At 35.4% G+C, this 23,944-nt stretch overlaps 2 protein-coding genes across 2 annotated transcripts; both read left to right on the top strand.

Annotated features, from left to right (window-relative positions):
- Window positions 1-4,428: 4,428 nt before the first annotated feature.
- Window positions 4,429-13,233, top strand: LOTGIDRAFT_154836 (hypothetical protein; the record flags this gene model as incomplete). Its single annotated transcript, XM_009064034.1, has 3 exons — window positions 4,429-4,450; window positions 12,138-12,388; window positions 12,427-13,233. 3 exons carry the CDS (start codon window positions 4,429-4,431, stop codon window positions 13,231-13,233), a joined length of 1,080 nt encoding a protein of 359 aa, XP_009062282.1.
- A 9,510-nt stretch (window positions 13,234-22,743) lies between these two features.
- Window positions 22,744-23,166, top strand: LOTGIDRAFT_107093 (hypothetical protein; the record flags this gene model as incomplete). Its single annotated transcript, XM_009064033.1, has 1 exon — window positions 22,744-23,166. A coding segment is annotated over one exon (423 nt), but the record flags the coding sequence as incomplete, so codon positions are not given.
- Between the last annotated feature and the right edge of the window lie 778 nt (window positions 23,167-23,944).

Raw genomic sequence — 23,944 nt, 5'->3', positions numbered from 1 at the left:
GAGGAATTATTGTGAAGTATGAAATCAGATTATAGAGGCTATTGAATTAATAATGAACTCAGTAATAACTGTCACTTATATCATGTATATGAATGCATTCGTCTTGTATTTGCTTTTGTTGTGCAAATTTTCTATTGACAGGGCAGCGGAATTGGCCTACTCTTTGCGATTTCTGACTGTCGAGGGATCAGTCTGTAGCACCACGGTTTATTGTCCCATCCTAACTACAAGATTCTTTTCCCATGTCGGCTGTTCCGACGAGCATCACTGACAGAGAGTTCTTGTGATATCCAGGAAATGATAGAGCTGAATATTGAAGAGTGACAGATTCGTGACTTGGAATGATCAATCTCGTTATTTCGGTATATCTATAATTGATTGAATTGGTACAGATAATCTGACAAGGATCATTGACTCTAATGGGGACTGACAGATCCTTCAGTCCTTAACAATGAAGGCTAAAGACTGAATTAAAATTTAAACAAAGTAGACATTAATGATGTCCCTTTTTAGTCCAAAGATGCAAATGTTTTCTGACAGAATAGATAGCAGAGGCATATCAGTTATCCATTCTTTCTCCAACATTGGAAATGCTCTACCATATTATGTTTCTAAAATACCTGGCATTGTACATTTTAATTTTCTATTCACGTAAGTTTAATCTTCAATGTACCGAAATCCACACAATTTTTGTGAAAAATGTATCAAGCGGATACATCCATTTTACCTTGTCAATCTGACTTCTGATAAGTCAACACTAAACAAACCGTAACTACAGCCTGTGAAGATGGTTTACTATTTACATTGACATATTACGACATTAATTTTGAAAAATTAAGACTGCCAAATAAGAAAACAACTATATTACATGAATACTTCCTACGAGATATGAATTAAAGTAGAAAATCGAAATCAGAAAAAAAGTCGTATAACATGTGACCTTTGGTAAACTTTAAATACAATAGGTAATCTTATTGATCTGTTATTATTTCCTGAGGTATTGAGCAGTATGAAGGTTTAAAAGTTGATAATGCACGAAAGAAAGGAAGGTAATACTATTTTCTTTTACAATGATAACAACTTATTTCATAAGATTTCACAGTTTGTAATACATGAGTCAATATGACAGAAAGAAGGAAACAACGCGATTTTTTTCAAGGAAAACAACTTAAGTTGAAAAGGATGCCTACAGCTGGTTCTTAGACAATCTCATCGATCTTCTGGATTCTCTTTCCTCATTTTCAACAGGACGACATATTCAATAGTCACTGACTGTCAAACGCAGACGAATGATAGTGATACAGAATGCTTGTTTAATTTTAAATTGATACGTTTCAAACTTCAATCAAAATTGTGTCTGGCAGAGAACAAAATATTTGGGACAAGCTTTAGTTTTATGCAACTTGAAGTCAAATTTGTTGCATAGAGTTAAAGGAATAATATTCGGCATTATGTTGTGAATGCAGTCAAAATTTTGCAGATTAGTACTTCTTGAACGGCGCGCTTACATTAACCAACTTTGTGTCTTTGAAGCTTAATGGATCACCTCATGGTTTAAGATAAAAAAGTTGGAAGATTTGGTTACAATTTTCCAGCTCTGTAGAAAGACGAATATGTCCGCTCCAATTTCAAGCCACATGCCCCGATGATGGATTGTGAATCAGAAACTCTTGTAGACATGCAAAGAGCTGGTATCAATAGAAGTTGTGATGCGAATAATATCGTTTCATAGTTGGTAGGCTACTAGTCCAACAATAACTACTCTAGTGAGGACATAGGCAACCTGCAACAAGTTTAAGTTACCCTCGCACCATCACGGTCACCAGTTCAAAATAATAAGAATATTGGTGATAAGTTTAGAACGCAAGTCTCATGGAACTGAGTTGTTAGTTGCGTTCGGAACGCAGGGCCACATGTCAACAATTCGCAACTGGTAATCTCTATGGTGTGAGAGAACTTTCGCGCCAAAATATGAGGTTAATGAAGAACAACAGTACATTATCAGATCCCTGTTGTCCGTAAGCGTGCCTCTTTAAAGACAAGATACGAGAATTTATTGATAAATTTATTAATTAAAAAGTATAGGGCAGACAAGTGACATAAAAAATGTTGTGTAAGACAGAAATTCAATAAACTAGGGAAAGGAAAGCAACTCGCGAAGTGATTTATCGCCCAATAAAACTAGCTGTCAATAGATTTAATGTCCCCTTGATAGTGTCAGGTCTGCTATGGTGTATAGATCTGAAATTGAACTTTCCGATATCGTTATATACTGTCTTCGTAACTATGTTAACCGAACTGACATTATTTTTAGGGAATATCATACTCTGCTGTCTAATGGGTTGAAATATTCGGTGAACAAACAAATGTCCCGGAGGACAAAAGCTCAACTGCAATATTACACCATGACAAAAGACCCTCGACCCTCATCGAAAGTCCCTATCATCTAGCAGAAAAAATTATAACAAATATATTTTTCACATTTTATTCAATATATTAAATACTTAGAATATAGTGAGGCGGCTAAGCATGCGCACACAGATAAAAGTGCCTCCTTATCTGAAATTATTCCCGGCTTGTTCCCCTACAGTATGACCAATTTTGGTGCTTTTATCACTAAATGCACAATTTTTATGAAAATCTGATCTTAGCCGCCTCTGTAATAGAAAACAGAGTTTTTCTTTAGGACATTCAAACCTTAAGAATGCTCTGCAGGACTCTTCATTTAATAAAATGTTCACCAAACTATGTCAAAGTGCAAAGTAATCCGTGGTGAATTTACCGCCAACTGAAATTCCGGGTTTAGTGTAATTGATATTAAAAGCATGAAACACAAATGTAACTAAAACTACTTTAAGCAAGTTTTGATACATTGGTTCTTTATGATGGTCATGTTATAATTGTCGAGTCTATACTAAATGGAAGATGGCACGAACTTTAAGTAATTAAGGCACGCTTATCTATTTTATAAGAATCCTATTGTTGGATCTTATATCGCCCTATTGTCGCTATCAGGTATGTGAAAAGTATAATGTGAATTATCAACTTGTCTACAAGTACATCTGAAATGAGATCATTTAATGCTGAGAATGTCAATAACCTTAAGTTCACAAGGTAATAAATAAAACAGTATAAAGTTAATGGTTTATTATGATAGATAGTGGTAACTGTAACACTCTCTCTAAAATAATCGGAACTATCTTATTTCCCAGCACGAAAAACCGACACATATGGTTCCATAAACATAAAACAGTACAATGAAGAACACAAATAGGATAAATGTAGTTTTCCAGCACGAAAAACTAAGAAATATCTCTTTCTAATTGGAAAAGAAAATAAGTTGAGCTTGCCTTGAGGTTGATATCCGAATATACGACTTTTTAGAGGTACTGAGATAAATAACTGCAAAAACGGAACCGTAACTAGGATCTTATTTCTATGAGCGAAAACCCTTTAACAATTCCTGGACAACGTATCCTGAGTGACCGGGTGTTCTCTAAACGATCAGCGTTTATAGTTTGTGTTATTCTTATCTCTTTCTATTACTTGATTTGAGTACACAGTGTATTTTGCGAGGCCGCTATGCAGAATTTGAAAAAAATAAATAAATAAATAAACAAAATAAAAACTGTGAAAGTTCAAAACACAGGTTAAAAAAACATTTAGTGATATTACTGAACAAATTCACATCTCCGTTCTATTTTCTGGTTTTTTGGGAAAAGGAATCTACGACAATAGGTCAATTTAGGGATTTTGCTATAACGGATACAATGAGATGATTTGCTTTGTATGTCAATCTGCATCCACCTTCAAAGAAACCGAATCTTTTATTCAGACGTAATATATTGAACAACATTTATTTGCCTTGTCGTCGTTAACATTTCAATCTAGTCTTCAATATCATTAAATAAATTAAATCATAAATCATAGCATGTTGAGGAAATGAAGCCCCGGTTGATAAAGGATTATTTGTCTGGTACCACGACAGCAAAATTCAAGAGTAATTATGTTAACGGATGAATTATATATAGCGTTATGTATGGAATGGTCCAGGACCAACATAGGACAAATTTCATGTCTACCTTATTGATTGTGTTCGTTTTTGATCTTCAATGTATTGATTTGGATAGGTATGTGTCTGTCTTCGTCTTTTGTTTAATTTATACTAATTAATTATATTACTTAAAAACAATTATGTAGAAACTCTACCAATAATAAAACAATTATAATGTAATAGTGATAACAAAAGGGTTATTTTGACACGCAAATTGTGATGAACCTTGAAGAAAAGATTAAAGAAGGGATGTAAAAGAACAAAATCAAACAAATAGAAAGGAGAGAAGAAGGAGATAAGAAGACGAGTAACAGCAAGAAATAAGGGAATTCGAGTGGGAGAACCATCAAGGAGAGATAAAGGAAGTAGAAAGAATGGATGAAGAGACAGTCCGGGGTAAGAAAGATGAAGAGAAAGAAGGATACGCAGTGGGATACAGAGAAAGATGGAACTGGGGTCATGAGACAGATTGTCAAAGAAGGGTTGACCGTAGATGAGAAATAGTTTCTAAGCAGACATAGGGAGAGGGAACGAAATGAGATGGGAGAAGATTAAGTATGGATGCGGTACGTAGCGAGGAAGTGTTAGTAATATGGAGAAGAGGAAGGGAGGGTGAGGAACGCCTACGGGATATTTAGTCAGTGATGGGTAGATAGGCGACAGGGGAGGCAGGTGAGGCAGGCACGGAGAGAGGCATTCTATTATTTTGAGTTGTACTCATTGTAACCTCGTGTACAGTACTCTGAAGTGGTCAAATTAAATTCCCTTGAAGTAAAACGAATAAAACATTGCTATTTAAATAAATAAAAAATTGATGCGTATTTCATAAAAATTTGGTAAAAATTCAAAATGTTGCTGTTGAAGAATCGTGATGTGATCGTAGATAATAATAATGATAAAATAGTCATATTATATGGCTTCAATGGATCCAGCAGTTTCTAGACTAACGGTTTCGCACAAATTCGCCTGAAGAATTTACCATACATTTTGATCGCAGGTCGGCGTGATAAATTTTAATTTAGACTTAATAAGTTAAATTGAATCGCAAATTACGAAATGATCCCGCTTTAAGGGATTGTAAAGACGTTTTCTGAAATGTTTAAGTGTGTCGGGAACACTGACAATATTAATTTGCACCATTCAAATTTTCAAGACTAAGCGTGTTATGACGTCACTTATAATCGCGATTCGGCATATTATTTCGCGATTAGTGACGTCTTCAAACACTTATTTTTAATGGAATTGCAGGAAGAGACAAAATTGAAAATTGGAATGGAACAAATTGATGCTATCCCCGATACAGTTAAGAAAACTTCTATACAGTTCCTTTAAACCTATCACCCCAGGTATCGAGTCCGGCGTCCACCCATTCTGCCAACTTTATTAAAGTAATTGACAACATGAACAACTGAGCAAATATTGTAATGTTACATCATTATTGAATCCATTAAACCAGCATCCTGAACCAATATCACTATCACATCAATTACCAGCCACTGTCACATTTCAAGTTGTTCATCAACATTGTCATCTTAATTCTTCTTCCTATTAAAGTAATGCATTCCCATAGTATATTAGTAAACTGTTTATATGAACTTACTAGCTGGAAGTGATTCCTTTGACCACTTTGCACGTCTGTCAGTGATGCAGGTAAGAGGGGCTGACATGGAGAGCGTCTAGTCGTTCTGATGGGACAATAAACCGACGTCCCGTGTGTTACAGACCGATTTTAATTCAACTTTCTATCTTTTTCAAGGGGAAATCCAGGTCATACAATCGTCTAATGTAATGATAATTAGTGATAATTACTGGTAAATAATAGTAAATAATTGCTGGAAATGCTAATTTGAGAATAAGAATATTTTAGAGGGTAAGTAAGTACAACTAAAGTACATCTACGTGATGGATGACTATAACACACAGAAAGCAATGTAGCCTATGGAGGTCAGCTGGACACTGTCCGTTTCATTTAGTGTATAGTTGGAGGTACAATTTTCGTTTAAATGTCATCCACACTATGTTTTGCAAATTGTAACGTTTATGAACTAGAAGACCTAATCCCTTTTACAAGTCTTTTAAAAATATTGGTCGGCATGATTTTAAGAAACAACGGTATTTCGTCAGGAAATCGAGTTGCTCGCAATATTTTTAAGTCAGTATAGATATCAGCCTCAAAGTAGTATAGGAATTATTTAAATGATTTTGTGATAATGAAAATATAAACATCGGGCGTATATTAGGGTAATTGTTGTGTGCTGCATCTTCGTATTCCTCATTCTAAGCTCAGTGAACACGTAGGTAGCCTGTTGTCCTTCTTGAAGATCTAATGACGTTAAATTTCTGTCGTGTTTTCAGTAAACTAGACGACATACTCCTAACCATGATTCTATAGGGGTCCAACAGACGAAAAATGGCCATGGCATCAGAATTAATGAAATACCTCTTTGCAACAATTTTGGTGATTGAAGACGGTGACGAAAACCCATAGAGGAAGACGCAAACGAATCTAAAGACTGTCCCCGATCTTTCTAGATTGGGATACTCAATAGGAAATAGGTATCCGTGGAAATCACATTCTAAAATTTCCTCTGTTAATTAATGAATGATTGGTTGTCGTTGTATGATTGATTTCTAATAATTCCTGTCATGTTCTAATAAACGTAATTATAGTGTTTAATTTCCTTCTTAAATTTTACATGTTGACAACTCATTAGAATTCCATGGTGGACTAGTAAAAATCAAAGAAATTATTTATTTCATCATAGCCACAGGAGAATTAATGTCAAAATGATTTGGGTTTCCAACACCTCGAGTGCAAGCTTATAAATAGTAGATGAAAGCCACAACTTGATCAGTAAATGAAACCTTGGTGGTCTATCTTGTTGAATTTAAAAACCTGATTAAAAATTAAAAAATTGGAACCTGATACAGTATACTCCTCCGGGTCTGTCACGTGATACAACTCTGTATATTATCATAATATAATTGTGTATTGTGTATTGGATATACACGTTACTGTATCTACTTTTATAATAGACTTTATAACTTCCAGATGAGAGAGGCGTCGTGCTCCGTGACATAAAAGAGATGTTCCCTTTGTAACTTCTTGTAACTTTTACGAATTGCAATAAATATGTTCAAACTATAATTGATATCAGTTAATTCAGGGTATATCTAGAAAATGCTTAAGGAGAGAGTCTTTATTGAAGGCGAGGCCCTAACGTATTTTAGATGGCCCGAGATGAATTTTGAGTATTTAGAGGGCTAAGTTTTTACTTCAAAATAATACCTGTCGCAGACCCGAGGGGGCGACCGTGGTCCAATGCGCCCCACCCACTTAAATACGCTACTGATGTTGAATGATGCTATAATGAAAGATTTACTGAAAACTTAAGAAGACAATAACAGCGGCTATCTTCATTACATCAATACCGCCTCTCTTGATCTTTAATGTCTACACTCTGATAGGATTTCAAATTCCTTTCCTTGAGTTTTTCCAGACGAAAGTTTTTAGTCTTTATTTTCAATAGAAAACCCGTTAAAAGATTAGATGGTAATTTCTAAAACACATTAAGTGTCTTCTCAATGAGAAAAACATTGGTGAGATTTATACTCAAATCCAAGCTAATATCTATGATGGAAGTTTTTAATATTGAATTTAGGTTACTGTTCTACTTCTGAACTTAAAGGGATTCAGTAGGAAATAAACTTATTTTAAATTATGTTATTGGGTGAATCAAGTACAAACACATTTTTTGTCAGTATCCCCACCGATTCTGATGTTGGAAAGGTGAACATTAATTTTCTGAACGGTTTGTTGCAATTGAAATACAGCCGACCAATTGAAAATGAAATTGTCCACAGACTGGTCAAAATTCACCAACATGCCCATAGCCAGACGTATAATAAATGGTGCATGGTGTCTAGTTACAGTAATGGAACTGGTCGGGGTCCTCCTGTAGCTACGGGCCTGTAGTACTTGATTGACACAACGAAGTTTTAACATATTTGCAAATGTTATAATCGTCGAAAGAGACTGGTATGATGAATTGCGAGTACTGGCCTTTATAAACATCATGCTCTCCTTGAGTGATTCAGTAAAAAGACTCTACAATGCATTGATATTCCACAAAATCATCACACATATTCAAGGTGCTAAAACTCATTATCTAGCCATAGAACTGTATGATCTTGCCTAGCAGAAGATGTTCAGCGGTATTAAGTGATATTTCAGAGTTTTACGTCTTACTTTTCTGCACCTAATTAACTTAATATAGATGAAGAGTTGCGAAATACTTGCAGAATTGAGAAATAAACGTGTTGTTCGTGAAAATTGTAAATTAATTCATCGTAATGGTAAGACATAACCCACATGGCAGCAATCATGTCTCAATTTCTGTGGCGAATTCACGTCAAATGTCCTACGCAATCATGTTGATGAAATTCAAAAGCAGAAATTCTGGACCACCCTCTAGCATGCAATGTACGTTTTATTCTTAATGTTAGATTAATAACAATGCAAACCTAAAATACCAAGTAATGCTCAAACAAAAAGTAACAAATGCACTAAGCTAGGTCATGCTCATCCTTCCAGCGCCCCTGCAATTGTTTATCAGAGTCTTTTAAGCATGAACATTAGAATTTCAACGTATTGCTGGTGTGATAAGCACATCATTGAACAGTCAGTTGCCTATCATTTTATTATGATGATTTGAGTTAAACTTTTTATCAAATTGACTGAATGTGGTGTATTTTGTGAGAGTGTAAATGGTACAGCAGTTTATATGAAGATTACATCAACATAAACATAAGTACTATAAGGCGGCACTGATTCAATAAGTAACGGATAAGTGGGCAGATAAGTTATACGTTAGAGATCATCACATTGGGTTTTTCAGTAGAATAACATCAGGTTGGTTGGTTCAACATTAACAAAATTGGTTAAGAAATGTAACATAAGCAAGTTGGGTGATTAAGTCAGACATTTAGTGATGCGACGTAAATTGGCTGAGAAATGCAACAGGAATTGATAGTTTAAGCAAAAGTTAACAAATGGCTGATGCAACAGTTAACAGACGGTTGAAGCAACAGTTAACAAACGGTTGAAGCAACAGTTAACAAATGGTTGAAGCAACAGTTAACAAATGGTTGAAGCAACAGTTAACAAACGGTTGAAGCAACAGTTAACAAATGGTTGAAGCAACAGTTAACAAATGGTTGAAGCAACAGCTAACAAATGGTTGAAGCAACAGCTTAATTGGATGATGTTGTTACAGGCTGAATCAAAGTAACCTTGATACAATGGCTATTTTTGAAAGTAAACAACCAAATTATCTCCCACTCTCTAGTCTAGGTCATAAATGAGTCTCAGAGTGTATTAATGGAGCATCTTTTCAGGTTAAAAAGGAGAATCATGTAAACCTGTTAGAAATATTTAAATATTATCAGGATGACAAACTCTCAGTTCATGATGATACAGAATTAATATAATAAATACTCAGTCTTATAAATACATCGTAAGCTGCTTAACTGCTAAACACGACCAAAAGTTCTAGAATAGCAATCAATTTCTTCTGTTTGTTCTTTTCATTTGGCGTGATTGGCTCCATAAATCATAACGATAACAAAGCCTTATTCTGGACACTGTACAGTTAATGACAATATTGAACAAATTGTTGTCATTATTTAATTAATAACTGAGCTTCACGATGAAAAGCTATTAGTTATATATAGCTCAAGGTGAGGTCATCTGTATAATTGATATGATTCTGTTGATGCTTCGCCTAAAATCCTTGATGTTCTTATCGTAACATAACACTTCACTCTTTCACCTTTTAAATTCGAATACCAGCTTAACGCGATGAGGTTTTTAATGAGTTTTTAATGCTTCTGCATTGTGTTGGGCTTAGTAAGACTGGTAACTCTTTGTGCTGGGCAATAAAGGATATTTTGCCAATGAAGTGAGTGTCGGTTGATGTTAACACTTTGGATTTCCAATTATTGAGGGACTGTGTACCTGAAGCTCTGGGGACCTCATGATATCGCCCTTAATCCACTAAAACTTTGCCTATGTCAGTGTCTCCGAACAGCGCCATTAATAAGGGAGAAATTGACCACAATATGAGACTGTCATGTTCTGATGGAGACGTGGAATGAAATGTAGTGGAGTTTTACATTATCTTCTGGGCCCGATTAGGATAATGTACTGGGGATAAAATAGTGAATTACTACTTGAATGAATAGTAGCTGCAGGTGTAACAATACATATTTATCAAAACTGACTATTATTTGGGAGTTGGGCTGTTGAGGGATGTCGTCATACTGCTCTATTATATGCATATTATTTAAATCGCTTTCGGCTTAAAATGAATTCAAACAATCTTTTCTAACTATCCTTCTTATCCACAAAAACCGAAGAATATTTACTTTAGTTGTTGGATGTAGCAATCAATAAAAAGTTATTCTTCAGTCATTGTTGTTGGCACTGTCCCTTTGTTTATTTCTAATCTAATGGGAAACAATTGTCGATCTCTTAAATTTTACCAGACTTTTAAACCAACTGCTAATAGGGCTATAGAAATCTAAGATGGGAGTATCGTGACCTTTAAAGACAACCATTGATCAGGTGCTAGTTCGCAGAAGTAGAGGGTTGATTCCTGCAATAGGTCAGCCGACCTAGAACAGCCGACGGCTACATATTTTGTGCATGTTTAGCAAAATCTCTCGACAGATGATTAACAAGACCAGGGCGTCCTCATTTAAAAAAGACTTCGAAGTGTAAGCCGTTAACCATTGCCGCCTAAGGTCAATAATGGTTACTTGACAAATAAACTTCAAACTCCGATAAGCAAATTGTATGGTCCTTAAAGCGGATTTTTTTTATTACCACTACGCACTTCTTCCTCTTAACTCTTATGTTAATATTCGATATGCCGTGTAGCTTCAAATAGAGGTGTGTTAGCGGACAGCTGGTGAGAAACCAAGGTAGGAAGCGAGGATTGTTTAGTATTTTCTGTTTATGTTATTTTAGGAAGGAACTATATATGCTGGTCAGAATAATCGTCATTAAGATCTTTGTTACCCTAGAGATATTGAATTAATAGCAGTTATCATATCCTGAGAATATCCATTAAATTATATTATATTTCTCAGCTATTTCTCTCATCTCATTAATTGATTCGGAATAGTTTACATGTCATACCAAGGTCAAAGGAAAAGGAAACATGATATGTATCTATATTTATCCATTACAAATCCCAACTCAACTTCAGCATTAAAAATCTTAAAAGTCTAGGTTAAATGTTTATTTTGAGCAGCTTTGATACCCAAGAGATATTAAATTAATGTTCAATGTTCATTAAGTTGTATTGTATCTCACAACTATTTTTGGATGTCGAATCCATGTTGAATGAGTGTTATGCATTCTATATTGACGGGATACAGGGCACTGGACAGAAAGCGTTGTCTTGACACGTGCAATTCATTTCCATATTACAGGTGGTGATTGGATAAAAATCCGCACAAGCAACAATTCCGTAATCTAAAAAGTCTGCTTTTGAGAAGATATAAAAACACAGTGTAAATAACGGTTTATTAATCCAACCTCTTTTCTTCATCCATTCTGCTTCTTCTCCATACTCCGCCCTAACCCACTTCAATTCAAACTGAAGTATTCTCCATCCACAGTGTACACGTAAGTACAATATTCTTTCCTGATCATGCCGCCTGAAACATCCGCTCGCTTCCAAAACACAACGCAACACATCTGAGATTGTCATATCCTAGCACCTTAGGCTAAGCCTTTATCTTTTTACTCAAATCATACATAATTGATCCACGGGGATTTGTTATTTCATGACAGTTTAACCCTCGAGCGAGTTAACCGTGTGAAGATTCATTGTTAATAAATCATTTAAACCATCATTAACGTAATGAAGTAAAATGAAAATTAACAAATGAATATTCTAGAAAAGATAATATAAGACTACATCTGCTGCCCGATGATGATGGTGATGATAATGATTCTAATGCTGTGGCTGAATATGATGCAAATGTTCTCATTGCGCTTTCTCTGACGATGCAGAAAAAGATGGTGATGATGATGAAGGTGGTGATGATGAACGAGAGGATGGTGTAAATGCAGAGGAGGATGGTGATGATGAACGAGAGGATGGTGCCAGAGAGGATGATGATGATGCAGGAGAGGATACTGATAATGCAGGAGAGGATGATGATGATGCAGAAGAGGATGCTGATAATGCAAGAGAGGATGCTGATGATGCAGGAGAGGATGATGATAATGCAGGAGAGGATGTTTTCATGCAAGGGAGGATGGTGATGATGCAGGAGAGGATACTGATAATGCAAGAGAGGATGCTGATGATGCTGGAGAGGATGATGATGATGCAGGGGAGGATGGTGATAATGCAGGAGAGGATGCTGATGATGCAGGAGAGGATGATGATGATGCAGGAGAGAATGCCGATAATGCAAAGGAGGATGGTGATGATGCAGGAGAGGATACTGATAATGCAGGAGAGGATGATGATGATGCAGGAGAGGATACTGATAATGCAGGAGAGGATGATGATGATGCAGGAGAGGATACTGATAATGCAACAGAGGATGATGATGATGCAGGAGAGGATACTGATAATGCAAGAGAGGATGATGATGATGCAAGGGAGGATGGTGATGATGCAGGAGAGGATGATGATAATGCAGGAGAGGATACTGATAATGCAGGAGAGGATGATGATGATGCAGGAGAGGATACTGATAATGCAGGAGAGGATGATGATGATGCAAGGGAGGATGGTGATGATGCAGGGGAGGATGGTGATAATGCAGGAGAGGATGATGATGATGCAGGGGAGGATGGTGATAATGCAGGAGAGGATGCTGATGATGCTGGAGAGGATACTGATAATGCAAGAGAGGATGATGATGATGCAGGAGAGGATACTGATAATGCAAGAGAGGATACTGATAATGCAGGAGAGGATGCTGATGATGCAGGAGAGAATGCTGATAATGCAGGAGAGGATGCTGATGATGATAATGAGCCTATGACTGCTGCTTACTGCGACAACACGTCTACTGGAGTTGCTTTGAAAATACATGATGATGATGATGATGATGATGACGATGGTGATAATGATTTTGCATTTCATAAGTGAGTCAACCTGATACCATCATGTGACTGATAGATCAACATGACGACTATTTTGGAGTTTTGTATGTCATATTTTTGGTAAATCTTTTTAATCAATCAAAATGATTTCTGAAATTTACAATGCAATTGCTTTTTAACACTAATATCATGACCTCCTTTTTATGCTATTATGTAAGTTTTTTTTCACATCATACGTTCAGTATCGTAATTAGGGGGTGGGACATTGGGTCATAGACCTCCCGTCGGGCGTATGAAAGGTCTTATTTTGAAGTGAAAATTTCACCATCCAAATGCTTAAAATTAACTTCAGGCCATCTGAAATCCGTTGACTTCTGGGGATTTCTGGCAACTTCTAGCATCTGGCCTCCATGGGCTTTGACCTCCCCCTCGGACATTTTCTAGATTCGCCCATATACACCTTATTACATATAGTATCATTATGACCTCATAACATAACATAACATTACCAAAAGAAATATATCAATATGTATCTATGTATATACGACCATATTATCAAATATACTACTGAAATTTATAATGATTAAATGACATGATGACGTGGTTGAAATTAGTCCCCAGGGCTATGTCACTGTCCGGTCAACACTGTTAAGGGTGGTTAACATGCCACTGTATGCTGCCTAATGATCGTTAAGTAATAATAATAAAATATGTCCCCTGTGATTTTTGGTATTGGTATGTAAGAACCATTGGTGATTTAGTATGTAGGCTGTGGCTTATGATCTTCCTGTTTAAGTCATTAAATCAGGTGGAAATGTATCATGTTATGGCTTCTTCAGGTACGTCGCCTCTTTATGACCTGGCCTCGTGAACACAAGATGTTTCTCATGCTCAGCTTATAGTTTTTACTCAAATTCATAATGCTTCGCATCAAGAAAAGGTAAAATATGATAATGCCAGAAAAATCGTGACCCAATGCAATGCGAGTTTAATGGTTTGTGGCCCAGTGGCGGGTATTGTTCTTGTGTAAAAGGTTCGAAACTATCTTATTAAACTCCATTTGTGAACAAAATTGTTAGATCAGCTGCCTCCATAGTAATGTTAATAGATTCGATTTGATTTTGTAGTAATTTGCATTAATCTAATGCGACAGCAGTATGTCTACCCAAAGCATACGAATTTCGTTGCGTTCTCATGACTTCTTAAAAATTCAACAGTGGACAAAATTATATTGTGATGGATTTTAATTCAAGTTACAGTCAGAGCACAAGTACATCTTGCTGATTTTTTATCTATATATTCATCTTAGATCCTGTCATAATGTACCATATAATTTCTACTACGCAGATACATAAACTTGTTGCATCGAACTGTACGACTTGTATCAGGTCTACATATTGCTTGAGGCTATCATCAGGCATCAATAATTTAAGTGAAATGTAGACATGCAAGAAATAATTACCGCTGTATTTAAGAAATAATCCCTCGAATTCTCAAAAAAAATAATAATAACGTAGTAAAGAGTTTATGATTGATGCTATTATCAATTTTACATCAGAGATCTGAACAATGGTCTCAAATATTTTATTTTATATTAAACTGTAAACGTGGTATTACCTCGCATAACGATGCAACAGCTGTGCTATTTCTATTTCTATTTCCGGAACGCAGTCCGTTTGAGCTTGATCTGTGATGTAACCTAACCTCAGGAGCCAGGGTTAGCGAACCAGCTGGTTGGTAGATAACAGATTAACGTCCACTTGCAACAGATATCAAAAACTGGATGGTTGTTGGTAGTCGTAGTAGTTGGTAGTTGGGTCAGGATAAGCTAAATGATCTAGCACTGTTGGTTTGAGAATGTTATCGAACTGGATCAGTGTTATCCTAAGAACGTTTATTTAATTCTATAAATTGATTCCGATTCTGTGATTGTAAAATCAAAGCCTATATAACGTTAACACTATTTCCTTTCAAATCGTTTTCTTCCGTTTTCACGGTCCTCTAGGGACCGAGTCCGAAATTATTATTTGTTAACAAATGAAAACTATTCGCAAAGGACTTGAATGTAATGGAAACCCAACTATAAACGAATCACACGCGTTTTACAATAATTAGAAAAACAAGCGTATAACAATATACTTATTAGAGACTGGACCTAACTGTTGACCAGATGATTGGGCTGGTTAATGAATACAAACTGAGAATGTATCCGGATTACTATTGTAATCATCCAAATACACCTTTACTTAATTTGTTATTATGGATTAACTCTAACCTCAAATGTCCTTGATTTAGGATCAATACTTGTTATTATTGATTGATATGAACCTCAAATGTCCTTGATTGAGATTGGAACCAAATGATCTACATACACCCTTTCCAGATCTATTACCTGCCATGATGTTACAGTGAATATCAATGCCACTTTACGGATTGGTTTATCAACTATAAACACAAACTCTTGAGAGGAGTCCACATCTACCGAGAGTGTTTATTTGGCATGGTTTATTTGGTAGCAGCACAACGATACAATGCATATACGAAATATTTTCAGGAATTAGAGCTATGTTTTGGTTAAGAACAATAACTGTAACTAAATTGTATTCATTTAGATTCCCTCAGAATAAAGAGTGTTTTTTTAATGGCCACACCAGATCTTTTAAGAATAGTTGATACCTATATTAAACTGTTAACTGTTAAACCTAATGTTGTATTGGGAAGGGGCACCTATTTTTCTGATCCCTTTTCATAATTACTCAGTTTATCTGTATCTACAAAACAGAGATAATAATTCGTAATGCCAGCTCAAAGGTATGTCTTGCGAGTTGACAATGCAGTTACAGCAGTTTCGCAGGCAACACCCACGAGAGTGATAATTGTGGTCCACATTTTTTTTTTATTTTTCACACAATCAATGTTTTATATCACTTCGCCTTCCAGAAACTAAATAATTTTTCAGTAAAGTACATTTACATTTTTAATTTCTTCATTAGCACATTTAAAACGACTGTCCAAGCTGCCAGTTCCTGTTTATTGCTTTTGTTTCATATTAAATTTGACAAATTGAAATTCGAAAGCATAATGACTCTCTGAAACATCACATTATACAGTCTTTATTTTTACACGAATGTTTCAGCTCTTTCCACAAAATCTTGGAAAATCTAACTGTTCTCTTACAAGCTTTTTTTAAGATTCCACGACATTTGGACATTGAAAATCAAAAAAGAGTAGACTACGCCGCTGTCCTGGAAAAGTATATCCCATAAACACTGCGTGGACTTTTCCGTTTTCAAGGTGTATTAAATAGCCATTTCATTTGGTGTAAGTGCCGCATTGTTTGATTCGGTAGGGTAGTTGTCCAAAGCAGCTGCCTCTATTCCAGTCTCTGATAGCTTTTTATGTCAGCTTTAGTAGGGTAAGAAAAATGGCCGCGTTTTATGAAGATTTTCCGCACCTCCGAATATAGGATTGATATTTTTGTGGTTTTGTTCATACCATCAATATCCCCATCGCCAATATCACACTAATATTATGTAAGGTTTGCAGTTCCATGAGAGTTTTTAATGTAAGTATTCTTTCGTTGACCATCAATGACAGCCTGCGCAACTGATTGCTTAAAATCTTTGTAATTGACCGAATATACAGCGGCTATTGAATCTCATTGGTTGTAAATCCTCACCCGTTTTGGATATGAGAAAAATTATTTAAAGTAATTCGGTGAATTTGGCGATGTCTTTAAATTCGAATTCTATGTTCGAAAAATCGATAAATATAACATCTACGAATAAAAATATTAAATATAAACTGACAAAACTTGTACGGGTTGCCAAGTTATTTTGGATGTAAACTGTTCGTTTGAGACTTGTAGATAGAATATGCTTAATCGCTTATCTCCCTTGATAGAATCTGAAAGCGTACTAACAGAAAATTAAATGAAAACTCACAGCATACGAGCATACGTGAGCTCCCACTTCCCACCATCTGTCTTAACGAATAATTTTCTGAATAAATTGTCTGATATGTTTGTCTCAATCTATTTCACGATATTGAAATCAGTTTATATTATTGGATTTGTCAACTGACTGAACCAGAGACGAAATTAACTCATCTTGTACGGTACATTGCTCCGATTGAAATCTAATGAAAAAAGATAATTAAAAACAGAATCATATATTATTCTAATAACTATTTCATAGCGTTTCATTATATTACTCGCTATTAAAATATGTCATTATTCTACATCTTGTCGAGGTTGAAAAATAATATGAATTGTAGAATATGTTAGACTATCGCTTGACTAGCTAGGTGGAATTCAAACAGTGGCGCCACTACCATAAGAACTGACTGAACCAAGTCCCTGCCTCCCCATTCTTGACATGCAGTAAATTGACTTATTGGGCATATACTAAAAATGAATTTCACGGACAAATGGATCCTGGCTTGAATACCGATGGTAAAACCTATCAAGTCAGTCAGTTACGGCATTTATAATGATAAAGCCTAGTGTTTCCAAGAGCCAATCGAAATAAACAAAAGCTGACTTACTATGTTTTGCTATTGGAGGGCAGAAGGAACATGACTTATCGCAGATGTTAAGAAAAACAACCTGCCTCACTTAAACTGTAGCCACTTAAAAGAGACGAACAAAGGTTAGACTCCTACATCTTTTTCATTTCATTAACCAAATATGGTGCGGAAAGTATATTAAAACCTACATTCAATCTTCTATTTTTGTTCTGTATAATATACATATAGAGTTTAAAAAGGGGGAAAATGAGATTTATATTTCATGAGAGAAATTTTAAATAATGGTGTTGCACATTAATGATGTGTCTATGTTTTCTGTATAAGAATAATTTGAATTTAATGGATTTATTTCATATGAAACGCGAAAATCCCCATATTATTTCCACGGAATTATGACACTAAGTACATGCAACTCGGGTTACTTGAAGCCATAACCCTATAATTCAATGAATTTAATAACAACTAACCAAGGTGTACAATTAGGCTAAACATTTGCTATTTCCAGACATTTACTTATTTGACACAGATTGTGTTGGGTTTGAGAGTATCATATATATACCTTCTCATTATAATCCAGTGTTTCAGAAATGGGTTTAGAATCTAGCAAGCAAGACGCTATACGTTATGAAAATTAGAGACTTGGGCTCAGTAACTTTATCATGAAATCACAACTATTGATAGGTCAAAACATCTACCTCCGTACCAGCCTCTGATAAATCTTTGGCTGGAATAGAGGCAGATGTTTCGGACTGCAATATTGCTAGCATAGAACTCTACATGCCTTGGGAAACATAGGCTGACACAATACGAACTTTCAGAAGCTCTCGTTGTAGCATCAGAATGTTTCTTACCTTGAGACAAGAGTTTTAATAAGTTAGACATGGAAATGGTATGAAGAGAAATGCAACTATTGGTTACTGTCGTAAAACCCTCGTATTTATATCAAGACCCTTTGCTTGCTGAGATAAGTAATTAGGCTGATATGAGAGATTTATATTTCTTTATTGACATAATGCGTGCACTCAACATGTACCTTATTATAATTATAGTTCGGTGCTGTCATAATTTTTTTTATTTGAACTGGACTAATCACGCTATACCCGGGTTCAAATAGCAAGAGTTTAGATCTACGTGTTATATACATAAAGAATTAGACCCAGCATCCTTTTGAAGCTGTTGATTACTCGATTATGATTATATCAGATTAATATTGATTCCTTTATTTATGACAATGTTTGGCTAGTGAATTATTTATCAGTATACCAGTCAGCACATAATACACTATAACTATATATACAATATATTTTATAGAAATATAGAACACATACATACAAATATAGAACACATTTTACAGGATGAGATGGCTGAATAAATGACACAATAGAGAATCCCGAAGAGAGTATACAGTGTTTAGATCGGATGATTTGACAACTAGATGTCCTTTCTATCATCTATTGACAATATCGCGAGGTGTTTCAAATTGGGTGGAGTTGGTAATCTTCAGTCATTATTAAAATATGAGGTCAAATACCAAACTATATTAGCGTGTGATGTCCGTGAGGCAAGGTTTCTCCTTGCAGACGCCTGGGCCCACTTTAAGATAGTCAAATCTCTAAGAGTAACAGGGTAACGATATTATGATATCATTGAATTGACAATCGATATATTTAGACAGACCCGTAATTAGTTCTAAAATGTTTCACTCTCTTCGATTAAGATATATCTATATCATTAAATAACTCCTGTCTGTATCGTGTGATTTTTATAAGAGGTTTATAACGTCATTGGTCAATATTTATTTTTTTAAAAAGAAGATGCTGCCATGCAACATGACCCCTCCACCCTCCACCCCTAACTCCAATCAGGTGCTGTCCTGCATCCTTATTCCCCCAACAAAGACAGTCCTGCATCCTCACCACCCTTCCACCCTATGGACCCGGCTTCAGATCAGCAACAATGTCATGATAAACAACTATTCCAGCTGATTTATTAGATACAGATAACAACTGAAGTTTTTCAATCATTCACAAAAGTTCAAAGAAGATTTTATTCAAGTCTGTCCACCCCAGGCCATGAAAAAACACAGAATCATTCGTAACAATGTAATATCTTACAATTTCATGAAATAAATGTAACCTGAGGCAGAAACCTCAAAGTGTAGAGATCTGTTCTTCAAAGAAAGTTTACGACCTATGATTTCTTATTTGCCACAATCTTCACGCCATTTATAACACTTTTATTCTTAATCAGGAACATTGCTAGATCGATATCTATCTGGAATTTAATCGGGTGCTGTATTTTTAATATAAGAGACACCAGATATCAGAGGGATGACACTGTGTACTGAAGGTTTATGTCATTCTCTGTTTTAGGCGAGTTTATGAAGCTATTGGCAGCTTATTATTGGCGAGTTTATGCTGCTATTGGCAGCAATTTCACAGACTTTGCTCTACATAAATAATGCCATGGATCCTCAGATTAGCACGCTAGCGTGTATGGGTCACAACGCACTTGCCGCAGACGACTTCCCACAGCAGTTAATGCCAAATATTGCACCACCACAAAGTACGCTGGATTGGACATGTAATGTCGGTTTTGCCGAGCGAGTGGAAATCGATGTGACACTATGCTGCACGTACTTCATTTCAATTTCCTTGAAATTTCTATATGCGTCGATCACTTAGCCGTTTTGACCCTCACTCGCCACAGTAAGGATCAATGCCTAGCAATAATACCTACATTTCGTTATTCCATTCAATCGGCTCATGATGTTCTGTAACCAATTCTAGCATCAAGACTTTTTCTTTACTGGATGGATCACACAAATTTGCGTGTCATATCAATAGGTAATTTTCGGCGAGACGAACTCTCCATTGGATAATGAATATATAACTGAATTATTGGACGCATGTTCGCTGTCTGTGGTCTTCATGTCCATGTGCAGTCATCTTTCGAATAAAATCTACTACCTTAACAATATAGAAGAACAATGTTATGTCTGATATGTTTCAGATTGGCTTTTGAAGTCTGTGTTAGGAATTCCCCACTGCTGATTTAACACAGCCTACTGCGAGGTTTAAGCCAATGAACGAGCGCGCGAGAAACTGTCAGGAATGCTGTCATTGACTTAGGATTCTTGATAATCTAGACTATAACTTTTAACAATATGTGGCTGTTATGTTCGAGACTAGTGCTTTAATAGCCGTGTAGGTAAGCCGTCTGAGTTAGATTGCAACAGAGCTTTCTATAGATTAATCACACAAAATGACTGACATAAACTTTCAGTTTGGATAGCAACAGTGGACGATATAAATTGTTAGTTATTAACAGTTTGCTTGTGTGTATTTCATAATACCAAGTGTGTTTAACTATTTAACATTCACTGGACAGATTCGATTTAGCCTGAGTAAGATGTGTGAACAACTTTTAAAAAGATGGAAACGATAATGTTGATGTCAATGATTGATAAAAGATATCGAATTAATACCAACGATATTATCAGTCGTTATCATAGTATAATTTAGAAGCTTGAAAGATATCGTTAAAAGTCACTAACTACACTGCGTGATGATAAAAAAGTAATCATTATCGAAAATCATGACATTGGAATAATAAGAATATACCACGGATAATTATCATTATAGAGTGTTTAGAAACTTTCTATTGTGTTCTTTATTTGTCATCTTTATACAAATACTAATATATGACACGTTTATAACATACTGTTTACAAGTTATTGTCGTATTTGTCAGAGTGCAGATCAGAAGTAACTTCAAGAAAATGACAGATCGTTAAGGTTGATGCAACTGATTTTGACACTTTTTCGCTTCCTGTTAATCAAATCGATTCGCATAACACTGTGGCAATTTATAATTTAAATGAAATAGGAATTCGAATGGCCGTATGTTTTATTTTCATTCTGCTATGATATGATAACATTCGTACAGTTTGAGAAAAGAGCTTTCGTCTTTTCAGTGTGTCACATATAGCCGATTAAAGTTAAGCAAGTGAATTTCTCAAAAGGATACAGATAGTGAATAATCAATTTGAATTTAAAAAAAGGAGCATTAACTTCTTGTCTTTCAGCGATACAAGGTAATCTTCTTGTTTTAGCAAATGCGGTTTTAGTTTTCTGTAATTCAAGTTAAAGATTGTGATTGATTTAGATTGACTCCAATTTTAAATTAAAGTAGAAGAGAGTTTCAGTGACGACTTGAATTTAATTTACTGTCGATTATAACTGCTATTTGAGAAATGTCATACGGAATGATATAAAAACTGTAAATGTTAATCGAGAATTCATTGGTTTTGTGGAGAAAATTTTATATCGTTCATTACAGGAATTGAAAATATTAGTGCCAACATTGTTATGAACGTGTTCTGAAAAGGTTATCAAAATTGAGAGTCTCTGGCCGTTTAAACTTTCGTCACCAGAGATAAGACCTTGTTACATTAATTGAAAGGGGAATTTACAGAACTGGTAGGTTTTCAGTTTCTATTTTTTAACGGAACATTTTTAAACTCAAACCTGTTGTATTTTTGTTTGGAATTGGAATTGCTGCCAATTCAACGATAAATCTCATGGAATTACTGAAGCAATTGGACAAGGTGCCAATATATTAATATCACTTGATGAGAAGAGATCTTGAAGACATATTAATGTGATATTTAATGTGGAAAAGATATTAAAGTAGTACTTTATGCTGCATTAGCTAAAGTGTTTCAGGAATAGATAGTGATTCAGCTACTTATTGAAGGACTTGAGAACATTCAAGTGTTCGATACTTGGAAGTTCCATTTACATTTGTGATAAGCCTCCTTGAGTTAAGTTCTTAACTGTTTTTATTTACATATAAAATTTGTCCTAGAGATTTGTTTCGCAACGTTGTGCAGTTAATCAACTTTCGAAATGGATTCGATTAACACAACGCTCTCAGCGATTGAGAGCACATTCTACTTCCAAGCGCTCAATGACACATCTAATGTTTCGGTGGGACGAAGAAGGACATTTCATACAGGAGTGCGAAAAATGACATCTATACAGAAATTTACAGAATATGGAATGCCTGTGTTTATGAGTATCGGTATAGCAGGTAATGTTATCATACTTTTAGCCTTGATTGCCACCAAACTCAAACGTGTTTCTTTCAGTCAGTACATACTGGCCATGTCCATATCAGACTTAGCTTATTTATTGTCTTCGGCTATTATCTGGATATCTGATCATTGGTATGATTTCTTTAACAAAACTGGTATCTGTCAGTTAACAACATACACGTGGTTTTTGGCAAACTTTTTATCCACGTGGTTTTTAGTGTTTGCTCATATTGAACGTTGCTTAATTAATTTTGCAAGCGGACGACGGAAAACATGGTGTAGCTTATTCCGGACAAAGTGTATTATCATTGTGGTGGCCATCTTCTCGATGGTGGCCAATCTATACATATTGTGGACACATATGGTCATCCAAAATCGGTGTCGTCCGATGCCTGAAAGTTTAAAATATCTGAGCAATTTAAACAAAGTAGACATCGTTTTTTCAGTCCTTATTCCAATGTTAATGATATTTTGTATGGATATTTGTCTCATTTATGGAATGTCTTCGCGTTTTCGGCGCCGGCAACATAGTGACTTCCATAAAGGACCTATTACAGCTTCCCAAAACGGTCGTTTACGGAACCTGAACGATTTGCCTAATTTTGTGGAGAACCGGGTAAGGGCGACAACTGTGTGTGTGATTGCAGGAATTCTGTATCTTCTATTATCCATCCCTTCAATGATAATCAGAATGAGAATGACGTTCTACAGTGGACCACCACCTAAACTTTATATAATGCTACTACCTATATTCGCCGAGGTGGTCAAACTTAACTTTGTGTATAAATTTATTCTGTATATTTGTATTCTAAAAGGATTTCAAAGAGCGGTGTTAAACATATTTCGCTCAAAATGTTGTCGACGTAAAACTAGAGGTGACGAGTCAAATATTGTTGCCTTATAATGTATGTTTTCTTTTATTCATATTTAAGGAACAGTGCTTTTTATAATGTAAAAGGACACAAGATCGAAACGTTAGTACAAATTTTAGTCACAAGAATAGAGCAATTTTTGCCATTAGGTACTACACTATACGAAAAGGCAAGAAAATATGTTAAAATCATTTTTGTTTTTCACAATTTCGACATTTAACATGACACATAAACTGTGATGTACATATTTTATATACATAT

Source organism: Lottia gigantea (assembly GCF_000327385.1).
Source record: "Lottia gigantea unplaced genomic scaffold LOTGIsca_6, whole genome shotgun sequence".
Lineage (NCBI taxonomy): Eukaryota > Metazoa > Mollusca > Gastropoda > Lottiidae > Lottia > Lottia gigantea.
Note: the sequence above shows the minus strand (reverse complement) of the source record. Positions and strands in the feature narration are given on the sequence as shown.